Raw genomic sequence first — 24,617 nt, 5'->3', positions numbered from 1 at the left:
TTTTTATCCTAAATTATGTTTTTGAATGATACGTTCAAAAATTAGCTACGGGGATCACGGAAGTTTGCTTCAAAGAATTCCGAATCTCTTCACCCTCTCTTTCAAGCGGCGCCATCCCGATTCTTCACCCTCTATCCCAAGCGGCACCCACCTCCTCCATCCAACCATCCAAGCAGCGCTCCCTTCTCGATCGGTATCCGTCGGTCTGTGACGCCACATATTGGGTTGTGTTGACCATCGTTCTTGTTGTTCCCGATTGCTGCCATTAGTCCGTGCCACCACTCTCTCCTTCAAATCATTCACTTTGAAAGTCCAGAAATCGCTTCTCTCTGCGGGTGCGTGTCGCCATTGACGGTGACATTCTTGATCGTGGATCAAGTTGTGTTCCCGACTCGGTAACAGAAACTCCCGCACGGATCATCACGCCAAGTGTTTCCTTCACAAAGAAGCGGTTGTTGCGGTACAAGAATTCTGGAACCACATAACATCGTCCATGAAGTTTTCAACTCCGGTGGGCGCATCGAACAACACATTGACCAATTCAACCCAAGGCGATGAAGAATTGAGTACGGGAGAAGTTGTTATTCAAGAGCAAGAGGGGTCTAAGGTATGTTGCATGGCCTGTTCTTGCATTGTAGGCAATTTTATCACGTGTTATGTGAATATTTTTTCTTCATGTTAATTAGATGTTTTTTAACTTTATTTATTTGAAAAATTCTGGAACGGTGTTGTATTTAGTTGAGAAATTATTAAAGTAAGATAGGAATTGTTATCAAATATTTACCCAGCATGTTCAAATCCAAAGAATTGCTATTATTAAATTAGCCTGACTCCCATATGCCCTTGCACTATTTTGTTGATATTTTTTATTTGAGTGATTCATTATATATTAAGGTTTTTTAGGTTGTAAAAGTTTTTTCCCCGTATATTTAATTGAAGGGCGACAAAGTTATCGACGTCATTGTGATGAGTAAGGATGAGTTGGAATTGAGACACGAGGTGTGAATTATTCCTTATTATTTGTTATCGCGTTATAGTTACTACATTAATGCTAGCTTCATTCGTATTTGGTTCTATAAATTGTCTTTACAATTGCCGGATCATAGTGGCATCAGCGAAAAGAAAATTCCAGTCATAGGAATGAGTTTTGATTCGTTACATTTGGCACAGAAATTTTATGCAAATTAGGCAAAGAAAGTGGGGTTCGTAACCAAAGTCAGGAACACGAATTTCGACAAGATGCAGAAGGAATCAAAGATACCTGTTAATCAATTTCTTCACTGCACACGAGAGGGTTATCGGGAATCTCGGGTTAAGGCAGCAACTCGGACAAACAGAATAACAGCCACGAGATGCAGAGTAAGGATGTATGTTATGCTGGACAGGGAGAAGGAATGTTGGGTTGTGTATAGGTTAGAATTGAGGCATTCTCACCCCTGTTTGGCTAAGAAAGCTGTCCGCTATCATGAGTATAGGGAGTTGACCATGCATGCTAAGTGCGTCATTACGGATAACAATGAGGCTGACATAAGACCCAACAAGACGTATCTAGTACTGTCAAACGAGGTTGGTGGGTCTTCAAACCTGAGTTTTTCAGAAAGAATGTCAGAAATTACATCACAAGCAAACTCCGATGCTCCGATGACAATGCGGACTTCAAGGGGATAATGAATTATTTCGTTCAAATGAAGGAGATCAATCCCAGCTTCTTTTATACCATAGATGTTGACGATGCTAATAAATTTAAGAGTGCACTCTGGGTAGATACAAGGTGCAGGACTTCGTATGAATATTACGGATATGTGGTGTCGTTCGACACCATTTACAGAAGAAACAAGTCTGTATTGTTGTTGGTGTTTTCTCAGGCATGGTCTACCGTTTGCATCATTTGTCAGTGTAAACCACCATGAGAAGTCTACTCTTTTTGGCTGTGCTTTACTTGGGAGCGAGGAGATCCCTAATTTTGAGTGGGTGTTCACGCAGTGGGTGAGATGCATCAGGACTACGCTAAGGGGGCTCATCACTGACCAGTGCAAGGCAATGACTGGTGCTATTAGGAAGGTCCTATCCGATATTGTCCACCGATGGTGCATCTGACACATAATGAAGAAATCACAATTCATGCTCGGGGGCTACACTAGGTACGGAGAATTGAATACTGTGATGAATCACATTGTGTGAAATTCTCCTTCGTCTGACTCGTTTGAAGCTGATTGGGCTAGTTTCATCAAAGAATTTGACCTAGGCCAGAACAGACGGTTAGCAGGTCCGTGATCGTTAAATTAAATCCCATCTGTTGGTTTCATGTTGCCTATTTATTCACTTTATGTTATTTCTGCCAGCTTGATTCCGTTCTTGTATTTTTTCTAAGAAATGTAGCTGAGTTTTCTACCTTACTAGTCAGTGGATGTTCTTTTTAATACACAAACAGATGTTTTTTTCTCATAGTGTGTCTGGATGTTTTTTTATTTGTTTCTCAGTGCTTTGGAAGCTGTCATCATGTTTTGTCTAAGCGACACTCTTATGTTTTTTTTTTTGGGCAGACCTTATGCGAATCGATGGAAGTGGGTTCCAATATTCTTCAAGAGTGAATTTTGGGCCAGCATGAGGAGTACACAGTGGAGTGAAAGTATGCATGCATTTTACGGGGGCTTTCTGCATTGCAAGAGTAGGTTGGTTCAGTTCGTCCATGAATACGACAATGTGCTTGGAAACAAAGAGCAGAAGGAGTTGGAAGATGATGCTGCGGACTCGAAAGGAGTCATCCCATGTATAGGGAGCACAGCCATTGAGAGACAGTTTTACCAGGAATACACCAGTAATATGTTCAACCACACGGGGTCAACCATAACTACCTAGCACATCTGAAACTGGAAAACATATTTAGAAATAACCAAATAGCAAAGATAAGAAACATCTTGAGTCCTTTTAGAAGCAGCATCCACCTACATACTGGCATAAAGTAACCGATTACTAGAGAGAAATGAGTACCTCAGATATAATATATTGCACCTTCTTTTCTAGCCTCTCCGAGGTCCATGTAGTGAGCCATGGCCCATGCTCATGACAGTTGTTGAGCTGACCGTATTGCTACCGCTGAAAATAGAGGACCTGCACAGAGGATGGGTATAAGTTGTGTTCTACGTAAAGGAAAAATAGCTTGAATATATTCTTAAGTTGAACCGTTAGAACCAGATATAGTTCAGGATGGTAAAAGGTTGGAAAGCAAGGGGAGAAAATTTTTGGCATTCAGAAAAATTACTTAACAAATAGTAAGGTAAAAAAAGAAAAGGAGAATCAGTTTCGGCCATTCATTGCAGGACTAATAATATAAACTTTTTGAGTGGGAAAGACATATTGCATAAAAGACAAAAACCATCTAATCAGTATAAAAAAAACATATGGATGTCCACTTAGATAATCATCCACATCGCTACCAATAGATTGAGTTAAAACTCCAACAAACCTGTTCAAAAAATCACTTTTTGATGCTGCAATTTTAAATAACGACATTCAGACAAAAGTTTGATTTAAAACAAAAAATAAACTTACTTATAACTAACTTTTTTCTTACAAAACACCCATTACACAAGGAATAACATCAGCTAGCATATACAAGAGACATAATGCAAGGCACACAGAACTAGTGACATAAAACATTCAGCTAAAATCATACGCTGAAACATCTAAAATTAGTCAACAAAAATTCAAGTTATTCAGCAAAATATCAGTATATCTCATACGAATAACAGTACTAGTGCCTGAACTCTCGAAACTAATGCAGAGGAAATTAATTTTCTACAAGTTATGTTCTACATAAAAAAAACGGCATACTGAATTTACTAATAGTCATTGCGTCCTACCAGCATGACGAACATGCAGCCTTCACAAGTTTTGTTTCCTTTCAGCTTATACTTCTCGACAGCCATGTCGAACCACTTTAGAGTTTGCAATGGCCAGTTGAATCTTCGTGGATCAGAAACATCTAAGACTGGGTAAATGTGCCATGGCGAAATTACCTGTTGAGTGGTGGGGCACAAGAACATTTTCATTACCACCAGTAGAAAATATCTCCTGAACTCCATTCTATCTGATTCTGTTATCATAAGACAGCTATACACTAGATCCCAGAGTTCAGTTGTTGTCCGTCTGGGGAACCTCTTTTTCAGGGCCACGTGGGATGGATTATTGTCATCCAGTTTTGGGAATAGATCTCCTACAACATGTCGATACGTCAGTGCATGGTGATAAGTATATACCCAATGATATTTGCACTAATATACCCGTGGCACATTTAGTTATTCGGAGAGCGGAACTCACCTCCAGACGGAATGTCGAACACCTTCCCGATTAACTCGACATTAAGGCGGATGTTGCCAACGTTGAGTACAAAAGTTCTTGTCTTAACCTGATATGACTCGGCCAGGTGAACCATAATGATCTACTTCACCGACCAATTAGGAACAAGCCTCAGGAATCCGAATCCGATTTGATCAATCTTCGCAAGCTTCTCAATGGAGTTGTTTTTAGTTAGCGTGCTCATCACGTCATGGATGTAGCTGGGCGAGCACCACGACTCTAACCATTTCTGTCAACGGCAATAGTAGATGTAAGTCAAAGATAGGATTATGTGGAACGACATATTGATAACGGTAAATATCATTCTACTTTTTTTCCCATTTTGATTGGCTTTTCTGTAACATAATCCTGGTGCGCGTTCACAAGAAACAAGCGCAAATCCTTTAATAGAAACTGCATACGAAATCAGAAGCAAAACCAAAAGAGTCTACGATTGCAAATAGTTGTTGCTGCTATACGAAACCACAATTACTTATTACCATATTAAACCCAAAGTAGAAGTATCATCTATCAAATTGCAAGATATTCATTTTGAATAACATCCAAGTTAAATTTGACATATAGAAAAAATTGTTTAACAAGTAGTAAGATACAAGCAGAGAAGGAGAATCGATTTCAGTGCTCCAAATGAAATGACTCTTGGACCATGATTAGGACCAAAACAAAATTTGACCAAATTTAGACTAAATTTAATATAATTTCCTCGTCAAAATCCCATGTAATTATTAAGAAAATAGCAACATTCAATCTTTAATCACATACAATTCAGCAAAATCCAACTCCTAATAACAGCATCATTCGTTCACTAATTTCATCAACATCCAATCTCTAATTACATCAATTCAAAAACTTCCAACAATTTAGCAAAAGTCAGTCACATCGACTACATCCACAGTTTCTGAACTATAGCATAGATTAACAAACACAATGAACACAATTTTCATCTTTTTTTAATCTAACTCCCAAACCACAAAAAAAAGAGAACCAATGTAGCATGTGCAAACTAATTAAAATCTTATAAATTCAAATTGATTTTGCTGGTTATAATTTTTTAAAATTCGTGCTGGAAAATTCTTCCTTTTTCTTTTATTTGTTTTGAACTGCTGTTCACATGAAAAAATAATAATTTAGCAATAATAATTTGAAAAAAAAATATATGCAACATAGAAAACACATATGCAGGTGGGATGATGCTAAGCTTCAACAATAAGTTGGAAGTGCATATGAAATATAAAAAGAAATCTATATTTATGTATGATGCTAAGCTTCATCAACAGATCAGGGGCACCCTGTTTTAAAAATCAATTGTTAGATAAATCGAATAACGTATACAATTAGTATTCAATTATTTTCCAACTATAGTAGAAAAGAATCATCTAGCTAAATAAAACACCATAAGCAAATCCTTTAACAAAACCGTCAGATGCAATCAACAACAACATCTAACAAATCTATATTTATTACCAAATCAACGGTAACATCCAACAACTTGTAAACCATGGTACTCAAACCCTATATCAATCAACTCCAATTATTAAAAACTTACCAATTAGTTCCGTCAAGCAATGATTCGAGGTTGAGGGCAGGGGACGTCCTATCGTGACAATGTAGGGTAGAGAGGCTTCAAGGGCGCCACCATCACTGACATGCAGCAGCAGCACACTCTTGATGTGAAAAAGAACCTCCTTGTTCCTCGCAATTGGGTGGCACGGCGACGCTGAGGCATAGATGGTGTTGACTCCAAGTAACGCGGCAGTGACCACGTTGATGAGAAGGAAGCTTTGCGGCGTTCTGAAGCGAGCTACGGAGGTTGGATGTTGCTCGCACGTGGTGGACCGAAGAGCAGCGTCCATCGGGGGCAGAGGATAACGCCACGAGCTGAACTTTGTAGTATGGCACTACCGTCGATGGTTTCTGAGTTGTGAAACGGTGAAACAATAAAATTAGAAGAGAGGGTTTAGTTAGGTTAATTATGTTTACCTAGGTTAATTTTGGATGTTGCTAAGGCGGATTGGGCTTTTGAGTCCCAGCCCAACAGGAGTTGGCAGGTTTTTGGCTGGAAACCCTCTTGGTTCCCTAATATTATTGTACTTATTATCTATTATATATCTCTAATTTTACAACCAAACATGTCACTTTCTCATTGCAATTAAAATCAAATCTTTTATTCAAAAATTAAGGAATTATCCTCTCCTCGTTACTAATTTTACAACCAAAATATGTCACATGTCACTCTCTCATTATAATTGAAATTAAATCTTTCCCTCAAAAATTAAAGAATTCTTCCCTCCTCCTTACTAATTTCACAACCAAAATGTGCCACATGTAACTCCCTCATTGCAATTGAAATCAAATTTTTTTCTCCAAAATTAAAGAGTTCTTCCATCCTCCCTCTTCCTTTCTCAATTTCTCTCATTTCTTCAACTACTTTATCTATTTGATATATCATTATCAATATCAATGACTAATTACTAATTTGATAATCAAAATGTGCAACATGACATTTTTTAATTATATTAAAATTAAAATTAAAATATGAAAATTGAAATTGAAATATACCTATATTATGTATCATAAATTACTATCTAATTTAATAGTCAAATGTGTCACATGACACTCTCTTATTAAAATTAAGAGAAAATATTTTTTTCTAAATTAATAAATTCCTTTTCTAAATTTTCTCATCTACCTCTCTCTATTTTTCTATTTCTTTCTACCATTTTTACTCTATACATAATTTATATTTTATATTAATAATTTGACAAATCAAAATATATCATCTGGTATTTTTTTACAATTAAAATAATTTTTTTTCCAAAATTAACAAACGCACACTCTTACTCTCATTCTTCATCTTTATCTCTCTTTTCTCTTATCTCTATTTTTTCTATCTTTCTGTTCTACAAAAAATAAAATTAACAAAATAATATAATTCAAATAAAAAATATTATTATTATATACATATTATTTTAATTTTTTATTTAGTTTTAAATTTTTACTATATTTTTATTTCTGTTCTTTCAAATATTTATTACATATAATTTGGAGAGAATACTAATGTTATAATTAAAAGTTAGAATCAAGATTCAATTGTTTTAAAAAAATTAATTTTGAGTTAATTTTATAACTATCAGTATAATTTTATTTATACTAATATCTAATTATGTTTTTTATACATATTGAGAAAAAAAAACTATTGTTAAATAGCAATAATAAAAATTAATTATTTTTATTTGTACAACAGGCTTAACACCTAATCAACTATAAAAAAAACTATTGTTAAATAGCAATAATAAAAATTAATTATTTATATTTGTGCAACAGACTTAACTCCTAATCAACTATAAAAGTATACACATTTTCGCCAGTAAGAAACATTGATTATGGACTATTAGGTGCTTATCTTCCTCCATTATCCGAACCCTAACAGCCCGTTCCAAGTCTTAACAGTTCATCCGTTCGAACTTCAAGATTACGAGGGCAATGCAGTATAGCCCTGAGGAGGCTCAGGCAGTGGCCTACTTATTTAGTGTTTTATTGAGTTCAAATGAGATTCTTTTCAAGAGAGGATCTCATAGTATGGACCATAAAGCATTCTCCTACCTTTTGCCAGGGAATAATCCATCAGACTTTGTTATGGAGCTCATGTCTTATAAAACTACATGGACACAAGCTCAATTTGAATTATTAATGTCCTTTTTAATAATCATATGACTAAAAATAATTTAGATTATAAATTATAAAAGATTTATCTCTCAATATTATAATCACTATTACAATGATAAATCTCTAAATTTAATCAAGAACCTTATTATATTAATATTTTAATATAATAACAATAACAAATTATTTGACACATGATTGATTGGATTATGATCATACTATTTATTCCCAACAAATCAAATATTTCTTTCTAAAATTAAAGAGTTCTCCCCTCTCCTATCTTTCTTTCTGTATCTCTCTCATTTCTTCAACCACTCTATCTCTTTTATATATCATTATCAACAACTAATTACGAATTTGATAATCAAAATATGCAACATGACATTCTTTAATTGCATTAAAATTAAAATTGAAATATTGAAATTAAAATTGAAATATACTTATATTATGTATCATATATTACTATCTAATTTAGTAACCAAATGTGTCATATGACACTCTCTTATTAAAATTAAGAGAAAATATTTTTCTCCAAAATTAATAAACTTCCTTCCTAAATTCTCTCATCTACCTCTCTCCATTTTTTCTATTTCTCTCAACCATTTTCACTCTATATATAATTTATATTTTATATTAGTAATTTGATAAATCAAAATATGTCATCCGATATTTTTTTATTACAATTAAAAAAATTCTTCTAAAATTAACAAACTTTCACTCTCATTCTTCATCTTTACCTTTCTCTTTTTTCTCTCATTCTCTATTTTTTCTACTTTTCTATTGTACAAAAAATAAAATTAACAAAATAATATATATAATTCAAATAAAAAATATTATTATATACATTTTTTTGTTTTTTATTTAGTTTTAAATTGTCACCGCTTGTCTTTTTAATGTATATTTTTATTTTTCTTCTTTCAAATATTTATTACATATAATTTGGAGAGAATACTAATGTTATAATTAAAAATTAGAATCAAAATTCAATTATTTAAAAAAATTAATTTTGAATTAATTTTATAACTATTAGTATAATTTTTTATGCTAATATCTAATTATATTTTTATATACATAGAGAAAAAAATATTATTTTTAGATAACAAGTATAAAAATTAATTATTTCTATTTGTGCAATAGACTTAAAATCTAATTCAATATAAAAATATACAAGTTAAATTGTTTTAAATTTTAGATAACAAATGTTAAAATTAATTATTAATAAAAAATTAGACTTTTTCATATAAAAATAATAACTAAAAATTTTATTATTTGATTTTTTATCTACAAATGCCTTGGTCTTCTTAATTAGAGACTTTTGTCAACTTATGACTTTTTTTATAAAAATAGTTTGATTTTATAAATTTTTTGTGTCATGCATAATCTATGCTGTCAGAACAAAGTGACCGATAATTTTAAAAAATTTATATTCTCGTAATGGAGTAAAAATACTAGTAATATATAAAAAATAAAGTGTGTAAAATAATTAGAGAGATTAAAAAATTCTTTAATTTAAAAAAATCAAATTTTAATTATGAAAAGTAATATATAATATATTTTATTCGTAAAATTAGTAATATATAATAAAATTATTTGTGCTGTTATCAACCTATCATGTTGGCGATAATTTAGTGTTTATCTCGTTTGCTAAATAAATAGAAGAAAAGAAAGGAAACGTCTCAGAGGTCAGCAAATTTTGAAAAAGTTGGCTAGTATTTAACTATAAAAAATTGAATGATCTTATACCATTGAATTTAATCTAACACTATTAATGGCTAATTAATAATTACAAAACACAATAATTACTGACTCCCTACCACTCTTCTTAAAAAAATAAGAGAAAGTATGAGGAACCAATGGAATATTTATATAATATGTACAATGGAGGTTTATGAAGTATTAGAGATATAACTATTAGTGTTACCTTTTCTCATCAGTTCAAGTTTTTGGGATGAGTGATATCATAACATAGTATTAGAATGCTAGATTCGAAAGGTCAAGAGTTCGAATCTTGGTGAACTCATTTTATAAATATAATGGGATGTTCATTTATACACATTATATAGATAATCCATTGTCTTCTTAGCGGGATCCAAAAAATAAATAATTTTAGAGCCCAGAAAGAGAAAAGTTGTTCGGAGGAACAACAACGCTGTCTTTGAAATGCAGTAAACAGAATTCCCGAAAACAAAAAAGTATATATGAAATTGTGGGTCTTGCTTATGAGACCTAACGAAGAAGAAAAGGTGCGGAGACTAGTGAGTGTTGGTTCAACCGTGGTTGGATTGCTGTGTTACGCTTACAGCACCTATTTCATCCACCTTTTCGGAGAGTGGAACTGGTGGAAGATCTTTCTTTACCTCTTATTCAGTGAACTCCTCACCGTCTTCACGGGAGCTCTAATTGTAGAGCTCATGGGAATCAAGTTGTTCTTAGGTGCTGTGGGAGTGGTTTTATGCTTCATCTTCATTGTTCCAGCTCCCTTTTTAGAAACATATCTTGTTGAAACCCAAGCTCAGTCTCAGCCTTCTAATCAATTTCAATCCTCCAGCCAAGATGAGCATCAAGTAATCGTTGATATACATCCGCGGGTGGAAGATGAGGAGTCGGTGGAGAGGAAGAGGCCGGTGAAGACGAGGGAGTCGACAGGTGAAGACAAGGAGGTGAGGCAGAGGCCGGCGACAACAACGGAGTCCACGGGTGAATTTGAGTCAATTGATAATTCGATAGCTAAATTAAGTCGGAAGCCAATTTTCAGGGTGATTTTGAGAAAACCCCAAAACGAAAAACACACTGATGATTAATTATAGGTGCTGCTATATAGGAGATTGTATTGTATGATCAGTAATAAAATTAAAGTATCTTCTTCAAATGAACTTGTCCTGTAACACCTATATTATTAGCTCTGCATATTTATGTTCTAATATCTAATCTTACTAAATATGAAGAGTACTTGAAAGCTAATATGATTAATTTTTTCCAACTAATAATTGATATTTACCTTTTCCCTAAAGAATATAAAAGTAACTTTAATTTCGGATTCAATGTGTATTTTGCGTTTAGATTATGAATTTTGATTATCATTTGTCCAGTTCATCCCTTCTTTTTCTCTACCAATTAAAAGCCTTTTTCTACAATGTTGTCACTTGTCAACAAAAGAAATCAAAATAAGTATGTATATTTAAATAAAAATATTATTTGTATATTAAAATCAACTATTAAAATTAGTCACTAATATATTTATACAAGTTTAATCACCCGTGCCATGCACGTGATAAGATTGAAATTATAATTTTAAGTTGTTGTGTTAAATTTTATTTTAATTATAATAATTTAATTAATAAAAAAATAACTTGTATGCGTTGTTTTTCTTTTCTTAATATAGTATTAATTGTATTAACTATAAAATAGTTATTTAATCTACTTTTTTCAATAAATCAGGCATATATACTCAATATGACCATAAATAATTTAGTAATACTTAAATCTACCAACAAAGTTTTATATGTTGGTTTACTGTGAAGTAAGAAAATATCAAAATCAGCTCAAAATGAAGAACAAATTAATAGAGAATCCTAATGCAGAAAGTTTTGTAATAAACAATAAATAATTTAAACTTATTGAATAACAATTCAATGCTATCCTTTGATACCTGCAAAATATATACATAAAACAACACTGTATCAATGTTTGTATATAAAATTATATGATTAACGTAATTATAAAATTGTTTGTCAAGAAAATAAAATTATACGAATTTTAATGATAATTTTAATATTCTCAAACTATTAATGTACAATAAGAATTCATCTATTAGTTCCTAGAATTTCTAAATTTTTTTAAGTGATAGTAATAAATTTTAATAAATAAATAGATTTAGTAAGATATTTTGTTATTATCTTTTTATTATAGGCTCTCAAAAACTTCTCTATATACCACATTCATCGTGTAGTTATCTTCCAAGTGTACATGATCTTACAACAGCACTCGCAGACTATCTTTACTCGTTACCCTTGATAACGCAACATACAATTGACCATAGGTGAAAACTGGCATTGGAAGGTAAATTCCAACTTTCGATAGAGTTTGTCCTTGAGACTTATTTATTGTCATTGCAAATGACATGATAATTGGAAATTGTCTTCTTTGAAACCTGACCGGCAATGTTTCATTATTTGGAATTAGATTCAGTCTTGGGATAAGAACAATACTTCCAGCTTTGTTACCAGTTAAAGTCTTGCATTCTATCACATGATTTCCCATTCTTCTAACTTGCATCCTCGTTCCATTGCACAAACTATTAGTTTGGTTTATATTCCGCAGCAACATAAAAGGAGCGCCAATCTTCAGAACCAACTTGTGTGGTGGTAGACCTGAACAATTTATTCCATTTAGAATCTCCGGTGAGAAAGCATCTAACTCAAATTCCATATTTCCCTCTTCAGCACACACAAAGTCTGAACTTAAGTATACTCTTTCTTGTCCAGGTAACCCTGCAGTCATCTTGTTGTTGACATCAGTGACACAATCTAAAGTTGGTACAAGGATTGCTCTATCCTTGAAATAATTTTCAACGGATAAATTGGATAACATATCTGGATATACAAAATTAATGAGGTCATCCAAAGCTGTCTCAGAGTTCTTAATCAAAATGTCAGATGGTATATGAACGATCGATTTACCATCTGTTGTATCACCAGCCAAACCATCACCAATTTTAAGTAGCCATTCTCCAAAATTTTTGAGTTCTTGTATGTTGTTGTTTTCACCTAGTAACAATCTCATGTTTTTTGTAAGCTTCAAAACCTTACAGTTATGCCACAAATATGAAGAATTAATAAAAGACTGAATTATATCTTGCTTTGAACCTCTGGGAATCACAAGTAAAATTTGTCTAAAATCTTCTCCAAGAACAGCAACTTTACCTCCAAATGGCAAATGAGCATTATACGAATCTGAGCACCTTAAGATGTCTCTGAGGCATTTGTCTAAAGTTTCGAAACAATACTTACTTATCATTGGAGCTTCATCCCATATGATTAATTTGGCTTTGGATATTAACCTTGCAAGAGGACTTCTCTGTTTAATGTTACACAAAGAATCCTCATTTATGGCCAAAGGAATTTTAAACCTTAAATGTGCAGTTCTTCCATTAGGCAACAAAAGTGCAGCAATCCCACTCGAGGCAATATTTAAAACTATACCTCCTTTAAACCTAATTGAGTATGATATAGTTGACCATAAGAATATTTTTCCACAACCACCTTGACCGTATAAGAAGAAAAGTCCACCCATATTACCGCTAACAGCACCAATTATTTGATCGTATGTAAATTTCTGCTCCACACACTAATTACAAACGATATGAATCTTTAATGGAAATACTCGATACTAATAGAAAAAATTATATAAATAGAAATTATTTAATTTCAATTTCAATTTCATATAACAAAATAATGGTTTTCAAAAATTATGAAATTTTTTTTGACATATGTATTAAGCCATACGTATAAATTATACGGTTTATTATATAAATCCATATATATACATAACAAAATAGTTTAATATTATATATTTTTTACATTAAGTATATGTCAATAGTTTAAAAAAAAATAAAAAAAAGAGATATATAAATATGTATAATATTATTGCTACATATGAAGCAGTTTTATATTACTTTAATTATAGAGACTTACTATAATTATATAAAATTTAATTTGAGGAAATAATTTTCCTTACCATAAATAATATATTAAAACTGATAGTATATTATCTTCTTTATGGTTAATTGAATTTATCAATGATTTTTCCGTGTAAATCGTTATTACCCAGTTTTTAATAATTACTTAATATAAAAAATTTGAAATTGGAAATTGTTATTACTAATTCAATTAACTGGTTAATTGAGTAATAATTGTCAAATTATTAAGGTGCAAAATTATTGATTTACTCAATTGATTTTCATATATTATTTATATTTCAAGTAATAATTTGAAATTATATTATTTACCCAGTTAATAATACTATTATTAAAAATTATTTTTTGCATTGATTTTTAAATCAATTATTAAATAATTGTTTTTGTTAAGATAATTGTTTATAAATTATTTCAAATTATATTTTGTTAAGATATAATTATTTAGATTATTACTTATGACACCGGTATAATGTTATTTTATACCAATTAATCAATTATAATTATATGACACGCGTGTAATTTCAATTTTATCTACGGATTATTTTTCGTAATAATATACAACATATTATTTACCGTGATAATTTGATTTGATTGATTTCTAATTATTTACGTACATAAATGATTAAAATATATAACATAAATATCGTAATTATTATAAATCTATGATATAATTATAATTAACATATTTTATCATAATTAAATATTAATTTGATATAATTATAATAAAAATACTTTTCCAAAATAATATAATCTACTATTATTCATCCACTAATTATTTGGTAATAAACCTTAATATGATTTTTTACATCTCTACTATGAGAAATAACTACTTAGATATACCAAATAATATATAACATATTACTACTTGTATAAGTTAAGGTACAAAGACAGGATTTAATTAAGGTGATTAAAACTTTCACCAAACAGAATATGACCTCAATCGAATAAAAAAGAGTACTCAATTTTAAATTAATTAGCTAGTCGAAGAAATAACATACTCATTCATTATTCATGTTTTATTATATTTTTTAAATAATATATAGAAAATATATATCTTGTGTATAAAAATGTGACTATTAGTAATTTTATTAATAAACCTTTTTTTAAACTATTACTAATTTTAATTTTAATAGAAAATCTGAGGAAATAATTTCGCTTGCCATAAATAATATACTAAAATTGTTAGTATATTATCTTCTATATGGTTAATTGAATTTATCAATGATTTTCCCGTATAAATTATTATTACTCAATTTTTAGTAACTACTTAATATACAAAATTTGAAATTGAAAATTGTTATTACTAATTCAATTAACTGGTTAATTGAATAATAATTGTCAAATTATTAAGATTGATTTACTCCATAGATTTTCATATATTATTTATATTTTAAGTAATAATTTAAAATTATATTATTTACTCAGTTAATAATACTATTATTAATAATTATTTTTTGCATTAATTTTTAAATCAATTATTAAATAATTATTTTTGTTAAGATAATTGTTTATAAATTATTTTAAATTATATTTTGTTAAGATATAATCATTTAGATTATTACTCATGGCACGGGTATAATTTCATTTTATACCAATTAATCAATTATAATTATATGACTCGGGTGTCATTTCAATTTTATCCTCCGATTATTGGCAAATAAATTTTATTTCAATTATAAATAAAATTTGTTTTTATTGGCAAATAAATTGTCTTTAGGTCAATAATTTAATATATGTGTAGGTTCATTTTTTGTCAAATATAATAAAATACAAATAAAAAAATAAAGGATAAAAATAAACTTAATAATATCTGACACTACTTTATTTTATTAAATTATTTAAAAATAGCACATCCACAAAAAAATCGTAATATATAAATTGAGGCAATAATTTAAAATTCTATAATTATAATTTAATCAAATACTAATAGTAAAACCAAATTACCTAAACAATATTGAACCTATTCTAGTCCTTAGTCACGTATAGTATAGAATCATTCTTGTAACGACAATACAACCAACTGAAATAACATCGTAAGTTTCAATGTTTAGAATTCGTGAAAAATCAGACTATCCTCTTGTTAGATAAGCTTCATCATCCGCTATCTATGCAATGCGGTAAGGTATAGAATTGTTACACCGAGAAACTAAACTAACTCTTATTCCCCTCAATGGCATTGCATGCATGCAAGAGAAAGTTGGTAATTTCTGAAAAAAATCAAAATATGTTAAAAATTATTCTAATAATGAACAGCTTAAACTAAGAAAATTTAAATATATTACCAATCGTTGAAATTGCATATTTGAATTTGTCATGAATTTAGCAAAACTAAACGCTTACATCCTTCGGTAAAGTAGAGACTATTGCCTCTTCTTTGAACGCTTACATCTATGTAGTTGGAACCCGAATCAGTGAAGACAACTCGATGAGGTATTTCATGGATGTGATGCATTGTAAATGATTGTGGCAAAAGACAGTTGAACTGGAACATTAGACGATAAGAATAACTTAGAATAACAACAAATAAAAAATTATCAAAAGAATAATATAATAGAATGAGTATATAAAAAAATATTATAAAAAATTATAAATTGTACCTTAAAAAGATCAACTTCAATAAAAAACGAAGAATACATTCTTATTCTATGAAGTAGTAAAAAAACACTAAATATAAAATTATGAATTGACTCTCAAATTTAGATTCATGTACCACAGGAAAACACTATATATATAGACTTTAGTAAAACAAAAATAAATATGTAAATTACCTATTATTAAGGTAATTTTTTAATAATGCATTAAATTTTGATTTGATACAATTATAATGAAGATACGTTTCTAAATTAGTATAATTATATATTATTCATTAAATATTAATTATAATCTAATTATATTAAAGCAATTTAGAATAGAAAAAAAATTATTCGTTTTGGAGGAAAAACGGAGACATGAGAGATCGACACATCACATTTAGTAGTTAGAGAAAAACTCAATTTTAGTATATTAAATAGATATACATATATATGATTTAATTTATTTTTAATGTATATTTATATTTTAATATATATTTTATATTAGTGACCGACTTTAATAACTAATTTTAAAAATACATATAATATTACTCATATTTAATTTGTGTTTGTATAAGCTACAATAATAAAGGTTTATTACCGTTGTTCTTACAAATAAAAGATTCGATTATATTATTGATACAGTTATTACAAATTCGATGTTATAACTCCACATCACAAATCGAGTTATCTCCATATTACATACACAAGAACAATTATACATAACAATCTTATTATACATTTAAATATTTTTTATAATTAAATTCAATTAAATAATCTAAACTTAACAAAAATCAATTTTATTAACGAAAACATCTAGACACGCTATAACTCCGATCACTATTGTGCGCTTTTTCATATGTAAAAGAAATATAAATAACGCTGTATTATTAAATGTTCAATATAATGTCAGGGACTGTCACAGGTTATCTCTGTGGACCAAAACGAGTAGCTGGAATATGGTCAAGGTCAACATAATTTACCCATTAATTATATATTAGTATAAACTAAAAAACATGGCGAATCTGAGGTAATATATACTTAATTATTTATAGCATCAGCATGCATTACACACCGTTGTTTGCGTCACATACTTTCCGAGTACGTTTTCATTTATTAATTTTGTTAATTAAATCCCAACACCAAATGGGAGTTGAAATATAAATTTCTGAGTGTTCTCATGCAACTTATCATCGAAAGATACCATGCAATAATAATGCATCTTTAGAGAGGATATATCTTTCCCATTACATACTTTCCACTTTCCAGCATCACAATATGTTTTCTGTACCACTATAATCTCGTCAAAGATAGTGAACACCACATGGCATATGCCTCTATATACCATGTGTGAATTATTGCTATTCTACTTATAATAATATATAGTAATAATAATTGTTGAGAAACATAATACTAACTGTTCATACCCTGGCCCAATAACGAAGGCCCAGGTCCAAATAAAAGGCCTAGTCCAAAGGATTAAGCCTAGCTAAGTACCGACCTTCACATAAGAAGTCGGTATCAACCACGACTTGCTCTAAAGAAGTCGGGCATGAGATTAGCTGGCAGATAAACACTCATTCAAATGAGTAACCGCCCCTAAAATCTCTCTAACCGCTTCATAAAGCCATATCTTAACCTCCCTAAGATAATGGGACGGTTAACACCCTAAAGATACGGCACTACTCCAACGGTGGTTATTGGCTCACCACTATAAATACACTGACACCCCTCAGGTATCTCTAAGCCCAATACTCTCTAGACCTGCTAACACCCTTGCTAACTTAGGCATCGGAGTGTCTTTGCAGGTACCACCCCCCATTCACTCACGTACACAAGTCGGAAGGAGGCTCCAGCGTGCGAACCAGCTCGGAGACTACCATCCGCGGACGATTGGGCCAACTAGCGCCATCTATTTTATTAATCTCCGGTTACCCACCGTAACATTGGCGCCGTTGCCGGGGACCCGAGAGATCATCCATCGATGGCGGACAAATCCCACGAAGAAGGCCACGTGGAGACAGATTCTGAGCAAGAGAATCTGGACACTGGCAATAACGATACGGACCTCGCCCTCCACCAGGAAGTTGACAATCAGCACAGAGAAGGCACCTTCGGGGTAAAAAACCCGAAGGTAAATTCCTCAGATGGGCGCGAATCAGAAAAAGAAGGACCATCCCACGTAACTGAGCTCATGGGGTTAGTCCACAGCCGCCTAGAACAGTTAGAACAAGAGCGGGAGCGGCAAAAGGAAACTGAAAAGTACCTAAAAGAGGAGATGGAACGGCGAAAAAAGTTAGAAAGAAAACTCTTAAAGCTGGAATCCTCCCTCAAAAGTCACAACTCCCGCGACGAACGAGAAGAGCCGCCCTTGGGTGAAGAGGATCCTTTCAGCGAGGACATAATGAGGGCAAAAGTTCCGAGAAACTTCAAAAGCCCGGATATGGACCTCTACGATGGAACCACGGATCCAAAGCACCATCTAAGCAACTTCAAAAGTCGGATGTACCTAGTTGATGTTTCCGATGCTACGCGATGCAAAGCTTTCCCGACCACTTTGTCGAAAGCAGCAATGAAGTGGTTCGATAGCCTTCCCCCAAGATCTATAACTAGCTTCGAAGACCTCTCAAGGAATATTTTGATGAGGTTCTCAATCCAGAAAGACAAGGTGAAACATGCACCGAGCCTCCTGGGAATAAAACAGGAGGTCAGAGAGTCTTTACGAGCCTATATGGAAAGGTTCAATAAGGCATGTTTGGAGATCCAAGACCTGCCCACAGAGGCAGTCATAATGGGGTTAGTCAATGGGCTCAGAGAAGGTCCCTTCTCACAGTCCATATCTAAAAGACACCCCGTTTCTCTAAGTGATGTACAAGAAAGAGCTGAAAAGTACATCAATATGGAAGAAAATGCCAAATTGAGAGACCTGAGTTGGCGACCTGGACCCCCTCACTCAACTAAAGAGAGGGAAAGGGAAGCCAAGAAAAAGGAAGAACTCGGTCTCGAGAGGCCAAGGAAATATCACTCTTATACTCCCCTAAAAGTTTCTATAGTGGATGTATACAGAGAGATCTGCAACACTGAAAGATTGCCGCCCCCCAGACCCATTAAGAATAAAAAAGGGGGGAGCCGCAACGATTATTGCGAGTACCATAAAATATATGGTCACTCCACAAACGACTGCTACGACCTCAAGAATGTGATAGAAAAGCTGGCTAGGGAAGGTCGGCTTGATAGATATCTCATAGAAAGGTCGGACAGTCATGGAAAGAGAAAGCGAGATGATATGGATAGAAGAGACCCACCACCGCAGACCCCAGAGAGACATATCCATATGATCTCAGGAGGATTTGCGGGAGGGGGACTCACCAAATCCTCTCGCAAAAGACATCTTAAAAGAGTCTACCAGGTCGGGGAAGAGTCACCCGACCTTCCTACCATTTCATTTACAAAAGAAGATGGGAAAGGAATAATCCCTGGGCACGACGATCCAGTGGTAATAACTATGATCCTAGCAAATGCCCATCTCCACAGAACCCTAGTAGACCAAGGAAGCTCGGCGGACATTCTTTTCAAACCTGCTTTCGACAAGCTAGGGTTAGACGAGAAAGAGTTAAGAGCCTACCCCGACACCCTATACGGATTAGGGGACACGCCAATAAAACCACTAGGATTCTTGCCCCTTCACACCACTTTTGGAAAAGGAGAAAAATCAAAGACTCTGAGCATAGACTTTATAGTCATCGACGTGGGGTCAGCATATAATGCCCTAATCGGCAGAGCTACCCTTAATCGGCTCGGAGCTGTGGTATCCACTCCCCACCTCTGCATGAAATTCCCGACCTCAGCGGGGATAGCCACGGTACGGGGAGACCAGAAATTGGCAAGGAAATGCTACAATGAAAGCCTAAATCTGAGAGGAAAGGGTAATAGAGCTCGGCGGCGCAAGGGCCAGAGAAGAGCTGCGACCACAACCGAGAGGAAGAACCGAAGAGATACAGGTCGGTAACGAGGAAGGGAAAAACACTTATATAGGAGCCAACCTAGGGGAAACTCTAAAACAAGGGCTGGCCGAACTCCTAAAAGATAATTCCGACCTCTTCGCCTGGAAGGCCTCTGACATGCCGGGGATTGACCCCGAGCTCATGTCCCACAAGCTCTCGGTCTACCCAGGGTCCCGACCTGTACAACAAAGAAGACGCAAGCTCGGCCCAGAACGAGCCCTAATAGTAGAAGAGCAAGTACAGGCGCTCTTGGAAGCCGGCTTTATCAGAGAAGTCAAGTACCCAACATGGCTAGCCAATGTAGTGCTAGTCAAAAAACAGAATGGTAAATGGAGAATGTGTGTCGACTATACCGACTTAAATAAGGCATGTCCCAAGGACCCTTATCCCTTGCCAAGTATTGATACCCTAGTGGATTCCAGCTCGGGGTACCAGTACTTGTCGTTCATAGACGCCTACTCGGGATATAATCAAATCCCGATGTATGAGCCAGACCAGGAGAAAACATCATTCATCACACCCAGAGCTAACTATTGCTATGTGGTCATGCCATTCGGATTGAAGAATGCAGGAGCCACATATCAAAGGTTGATGAATAAAGTGTTTTCCCCTCACCTAGGGACCCTAATGGAAGTATACATCGACGACATGCTGGTAAAAACCCAGAAGGAAGTCGAACTCTTATCCGACCTCTCACAAGTCTTTGATACCATAAGGCTGCATGGGATGAGACTAAATCCCGCAAAATGCGCCTTCGCGGTGGAAGCAGGAAAGTTTCTAGGGTTTATGCTAACACAAAGAGGGATTGAAGCCAATCCCGATAAGTGTAGAGCCATCCTAGAAATGAGAAGTCCGACTTGTTTGAGAGAAGTCCAGCAGCTCAATGGCCGACTTGCAGCCCTCTCCAGATTTTTGGCAGGATCGGCACTAAAATCCCTCCCACTGTTTTCCTTATTAAGAAAGGGATGCCAATTCGAATGGACTCCGGAATGTGAGGAGGCGTTCCAAGAGTTCAAAAAGTTTTTAAGCCAACCTCCTATCCTAACCCGACCAGTATCGGGAAAAGACCTCGTTCTATACTTATCCGTAGCAAACAGGGCTGTCTCGTCAGCCCTGATAAAAGAAGACGAGGTCAGACAACATCCAGTCTACTTCATCAGTAAAGTCCTACAAGGCTCTGAACTAAGGTACCACAAACTAGAAAAGTTTGCCTACTCCTTAGTAATAGCCTCACGAAGGCTACGACCTTACTTTCAAGCCCACACAATAAGAGTCCGTACGAATCAGCCCATGAAGTAAACCCTCCAAAAAACGGATATTGCAGGGAGAATGGTTCAATGGGCGATAGAGCTCTTCGAGTTCGACTTAAAGTATGAAACTCGGACGGCGATCAAAGCTCAATGCCTCGCCGACTTCGTGGCAGAATACACAGGGGATCAAGAGAAAAAGCCGACTACATGGGAACTCTATGTAGACGGATCCTCCAATAAAACAGGGAGCGGCGCAGGCATAATATTGGCAGATGAAAGAGGAACCCAGATAGAGGTTTCTTTAAAATTTGAATTTCCGGCTTCAAATAATCAGGCAAAATATGAAGCCTTGATTGCCGGACTAAAGTTGGCAGAAGAAGTCGGTGCTACAAAGGTGGTGATATACAGCGACTCACAAGTGGTGACCTCCCAAATAAGCGGAGAATATCAGGCAAAGGACCCTAATATGAAGAGGTACTTAGAAAAAACTTTGGAGCACCTTGGGCGCTTTGCAGAAACCGAGGTCAAACATATAACTCGGGATCTAAATAGCAGGGCGGATGCCCTATCCAAGTTAGCAAGTACCAAACCAGGAGGGAACAACAGAAGCCTGATTCAAGAAACCCTCCAGGAACCCTCAGTAGCAAAAATAGAAGATAAACAAGAAGTACTTGAGGTAACTGGCCTAAACCTCGGATGGATGAACCCCTTAGTAGAATACATGAAATTCGACATCCTCCCTAAAGAGGAGAAAGAAGCTAAAAAGATCCGAAGGGAAGCACAACACTTCACCTTGGTGAGAAATATCCTCTACAGAAGGGGGATATCAACGCCATTGTTAAAGTGTGTACCGACCTCAAGAACAACCGAGGTATTGGAGGAAGTACATGGTGGAATCTGCGGAAATCATCTCGGAGCAAGGTCACTCGCCAGGAAAGTAATCCGAGCAGAATTCTATTGGCCGACCTTGCAGAAAGATGCCACAGAATTTGTGAAAAAATGTCAACCGTGTCAGATGCATGCAAATTTCCACGTGGCTCCACCAGAAGAGCTTGTTAGTATCACTTCTCCATGGCCTTTTGCAAAATGGGGAATGGACTTGTTAGGTCCTTTTCCCCAAGCGCCAGGACAAGTCAAATACCTGATCGTGGGAATAGATTATTTCACAAAGTGGATAGAAGCAGAACCGTTGGCTACCATCACCGCCCAAAGAAGTCGGAGGTTCCCCTACAAAAATATCATCACAAGATATGGGATACCTTATTCCATTACTACAGATAATGGGCCTTATTCCATCACTACAGATAATGGACCCCAATTCACCGATGCTACCTTCAGAAGCTTAGTAGCCAGTATGAAAATCAAATATCAGTTCACCTCGGTGGAGCACCCACAAGCCAATGGGCAAGCCGAGGCAGCCAACAAAGTCATACTGGCAGGGCTAAAGAGGAGATTGCAAGAAGCAAAGGGAGCTTGGGCTGAAGAGCTTCCTCAAGTGCTACGGGCCTACAGGACAACCCCCCAATCCGCCACGGGAGAAACACCTTTCCGACTAGTTTATGGCGTAGAAGCCATGATACCAATAGAAATCAATGAGCAAAGCCCAAGGGTAATTTTCCACGATGAGGTCGGAAACATACGGAGGCACAAAGAGGAACTCGACTTGCTCCCCGAAGTCCGAGAGGACGCCCAGATAAGAGAAGCGGCGTTGAAACAAAGGATGACTACAAGGTACAACAAAAAAGTCATTCGAAGAACATTCACCCAGGATGACTTGGTCTTAATCAGAAATGACATTGGAGTCAACAAATCAGGAGAAGGAAAGCTCGCCGCAAATTGGAAGGGACCATACAAAGTCAATGAAGTTTTAGGAAAGGGTTATTATAAAGTAACCGACCTGAACGGCACCGAGTTACCAAGGTCGTGGCATGCTTGTAATATGAAAAGGTACTACAATTAAAAGCGAACTCTACTCCCTGATGTACTCTTTTCCCAGCTTCATGATTTTTTCCCAAAAAGGGTTTTTTCTGAAGAAGGGTTTTTAACGAGGCATTACAGTAGAGGCTAAGGAAAAATAGGCTATAAAAACCCTTAGTAGCAAGAAGGTACCTCCCCAATTAATAAAGATCTTTTTCATCTACGATATCTCTTATAAAATCCTTTTTATTTTTTAAGTCTTCCTACGAAATGCGCCGACTTAAGCTCGACAAAACGTGAAAATCCCATGAACCGACCTAAATGGTCGTCAGGATAAAACGACGAGGTACAAGTCGGTGTAAAGAGGTTATAAGAAGTCGATCGTAAAAACTCGGGAACAAATCCGACTCATAAGTCGAAACGAGATCCCGAGTAGAAAAGCTCGGGAATACTTCGATCCATAAATTGGAGTGAAGAACCGAGTAAAAGAAAAACGCATCGCAAAAATAACCTAAGTCATAAGAACTCACTAACACAAAGGTGAGCATGAGGAACAACAAAAAGAGATAGGAAAACCTAGGAAGAAGTTTAAAGGCTGTCCCAAAAGTCCTTAAACGAAAAACATGGGAAAACAAACAAGCCAAAAGGAAAGGTTTTCAAGAAAAGGTCAAGGGGAATTCAGAAAATCAAAAAGGCATACGCGCATAAGGTAACTTAAACCTTTATCCAAAAAAAGGGGTATTTATTTTTGTTAAAACCCTTATTAAAAAGGGTACGCATAAAATATTTTGTTTACAGCCTCAAAAGACCAAAGAAAATTGTTCAAATGCCACCAATAAAGAGTTTAAAAACGGGGGCCCACAGGCCGGACCCATATAGCCACAAATCATTTTTTAGAAAGATCACCACCACCGGAATCAGGAGGAGTGCCACCAGAGGTATCCATGGGAGATGAAGAGATAGGAGGAACTACTGAAGAATTCGGAGCATCTTTAGAATGAGAGTATCCATGGGAGATGAAGAGATAGGAGGAACTACTGAAGAACTCGGAGCATCTTTAGAATGAGGAGGGGACTCAATAATCCTCTGCCCCCGAGTCTTCAATTCTGACTCGGAAACGATTACGGGGGCAGGAGGATCCACGATGGCACCATCAATA

General features: G+C 34.5%; 2 protein-coding genes across 2 annotated transcripts; one reads left to right on the top strand and one right to left on the bottom strand.

Annotated features, from left to right (window-relative positions):
* The first annotated feature begins 493 nt into the window (after window positions 1-493).
* Window positions 494-2,859, top strand: LOC107458165 (protein FAR-RED IMPAIRED RESPONSE 1-like). The gene is made up of 6 exons (XM_016076377.1): window positions 494-607; window positions 940-999; window positions 1,189-1,566; window positions 1,692-1,771; window positions 1,866-2,087; window positions 2,481-2,859. The coding sequence occupies exons 1-6, from the start codon at window positions 494-496 to the stop codon at window positions 2,857-2,859; spliced, it is 1,233 nt and encodes a 410-aa protein (XP_015931863.1).
* A 9,135-nt stretch (window positions 2,860-11,994) lies between these two features.
* LOC107458174 (ATP-dependent DNA helicase PIF1-like) lies at window positions 11,995-13,314 on the bottom strand. The gene has a single exon (XM_016076387.1). It carries the CDS (start codon window positions 13,312-13,314, stop codon window positions 11,995-11,997), a length of 1,320 nt encoding a protein of 439 aa, XP_015931873.1.
* Window positions 13,315-24,617: the final 11,303 nt, after the last annotated feature.

The sequence above is a fragment of the Arachis duranensis genome, chromosome 1 (genome assembly GCF_000817695.3).
Source record: "Arachis duranensis cultivar V14167 chromosome 1, aradu.V14167.gnm2.J7QH, whole genome shotgun sequence".
In the NCBI taxonomy this organism is placed as follows: Eukaryota; Viridiplantae; Streptophyta; class Magnoliopsida; order Fabales; family Fabaceae; genus Arachis; species Arachis duranensis.
The sequence above is the reverse complement of the archived record's forward strand: the minus strand, read 5'-3'. Positions and strand labels throughout refer to the sequence as shown.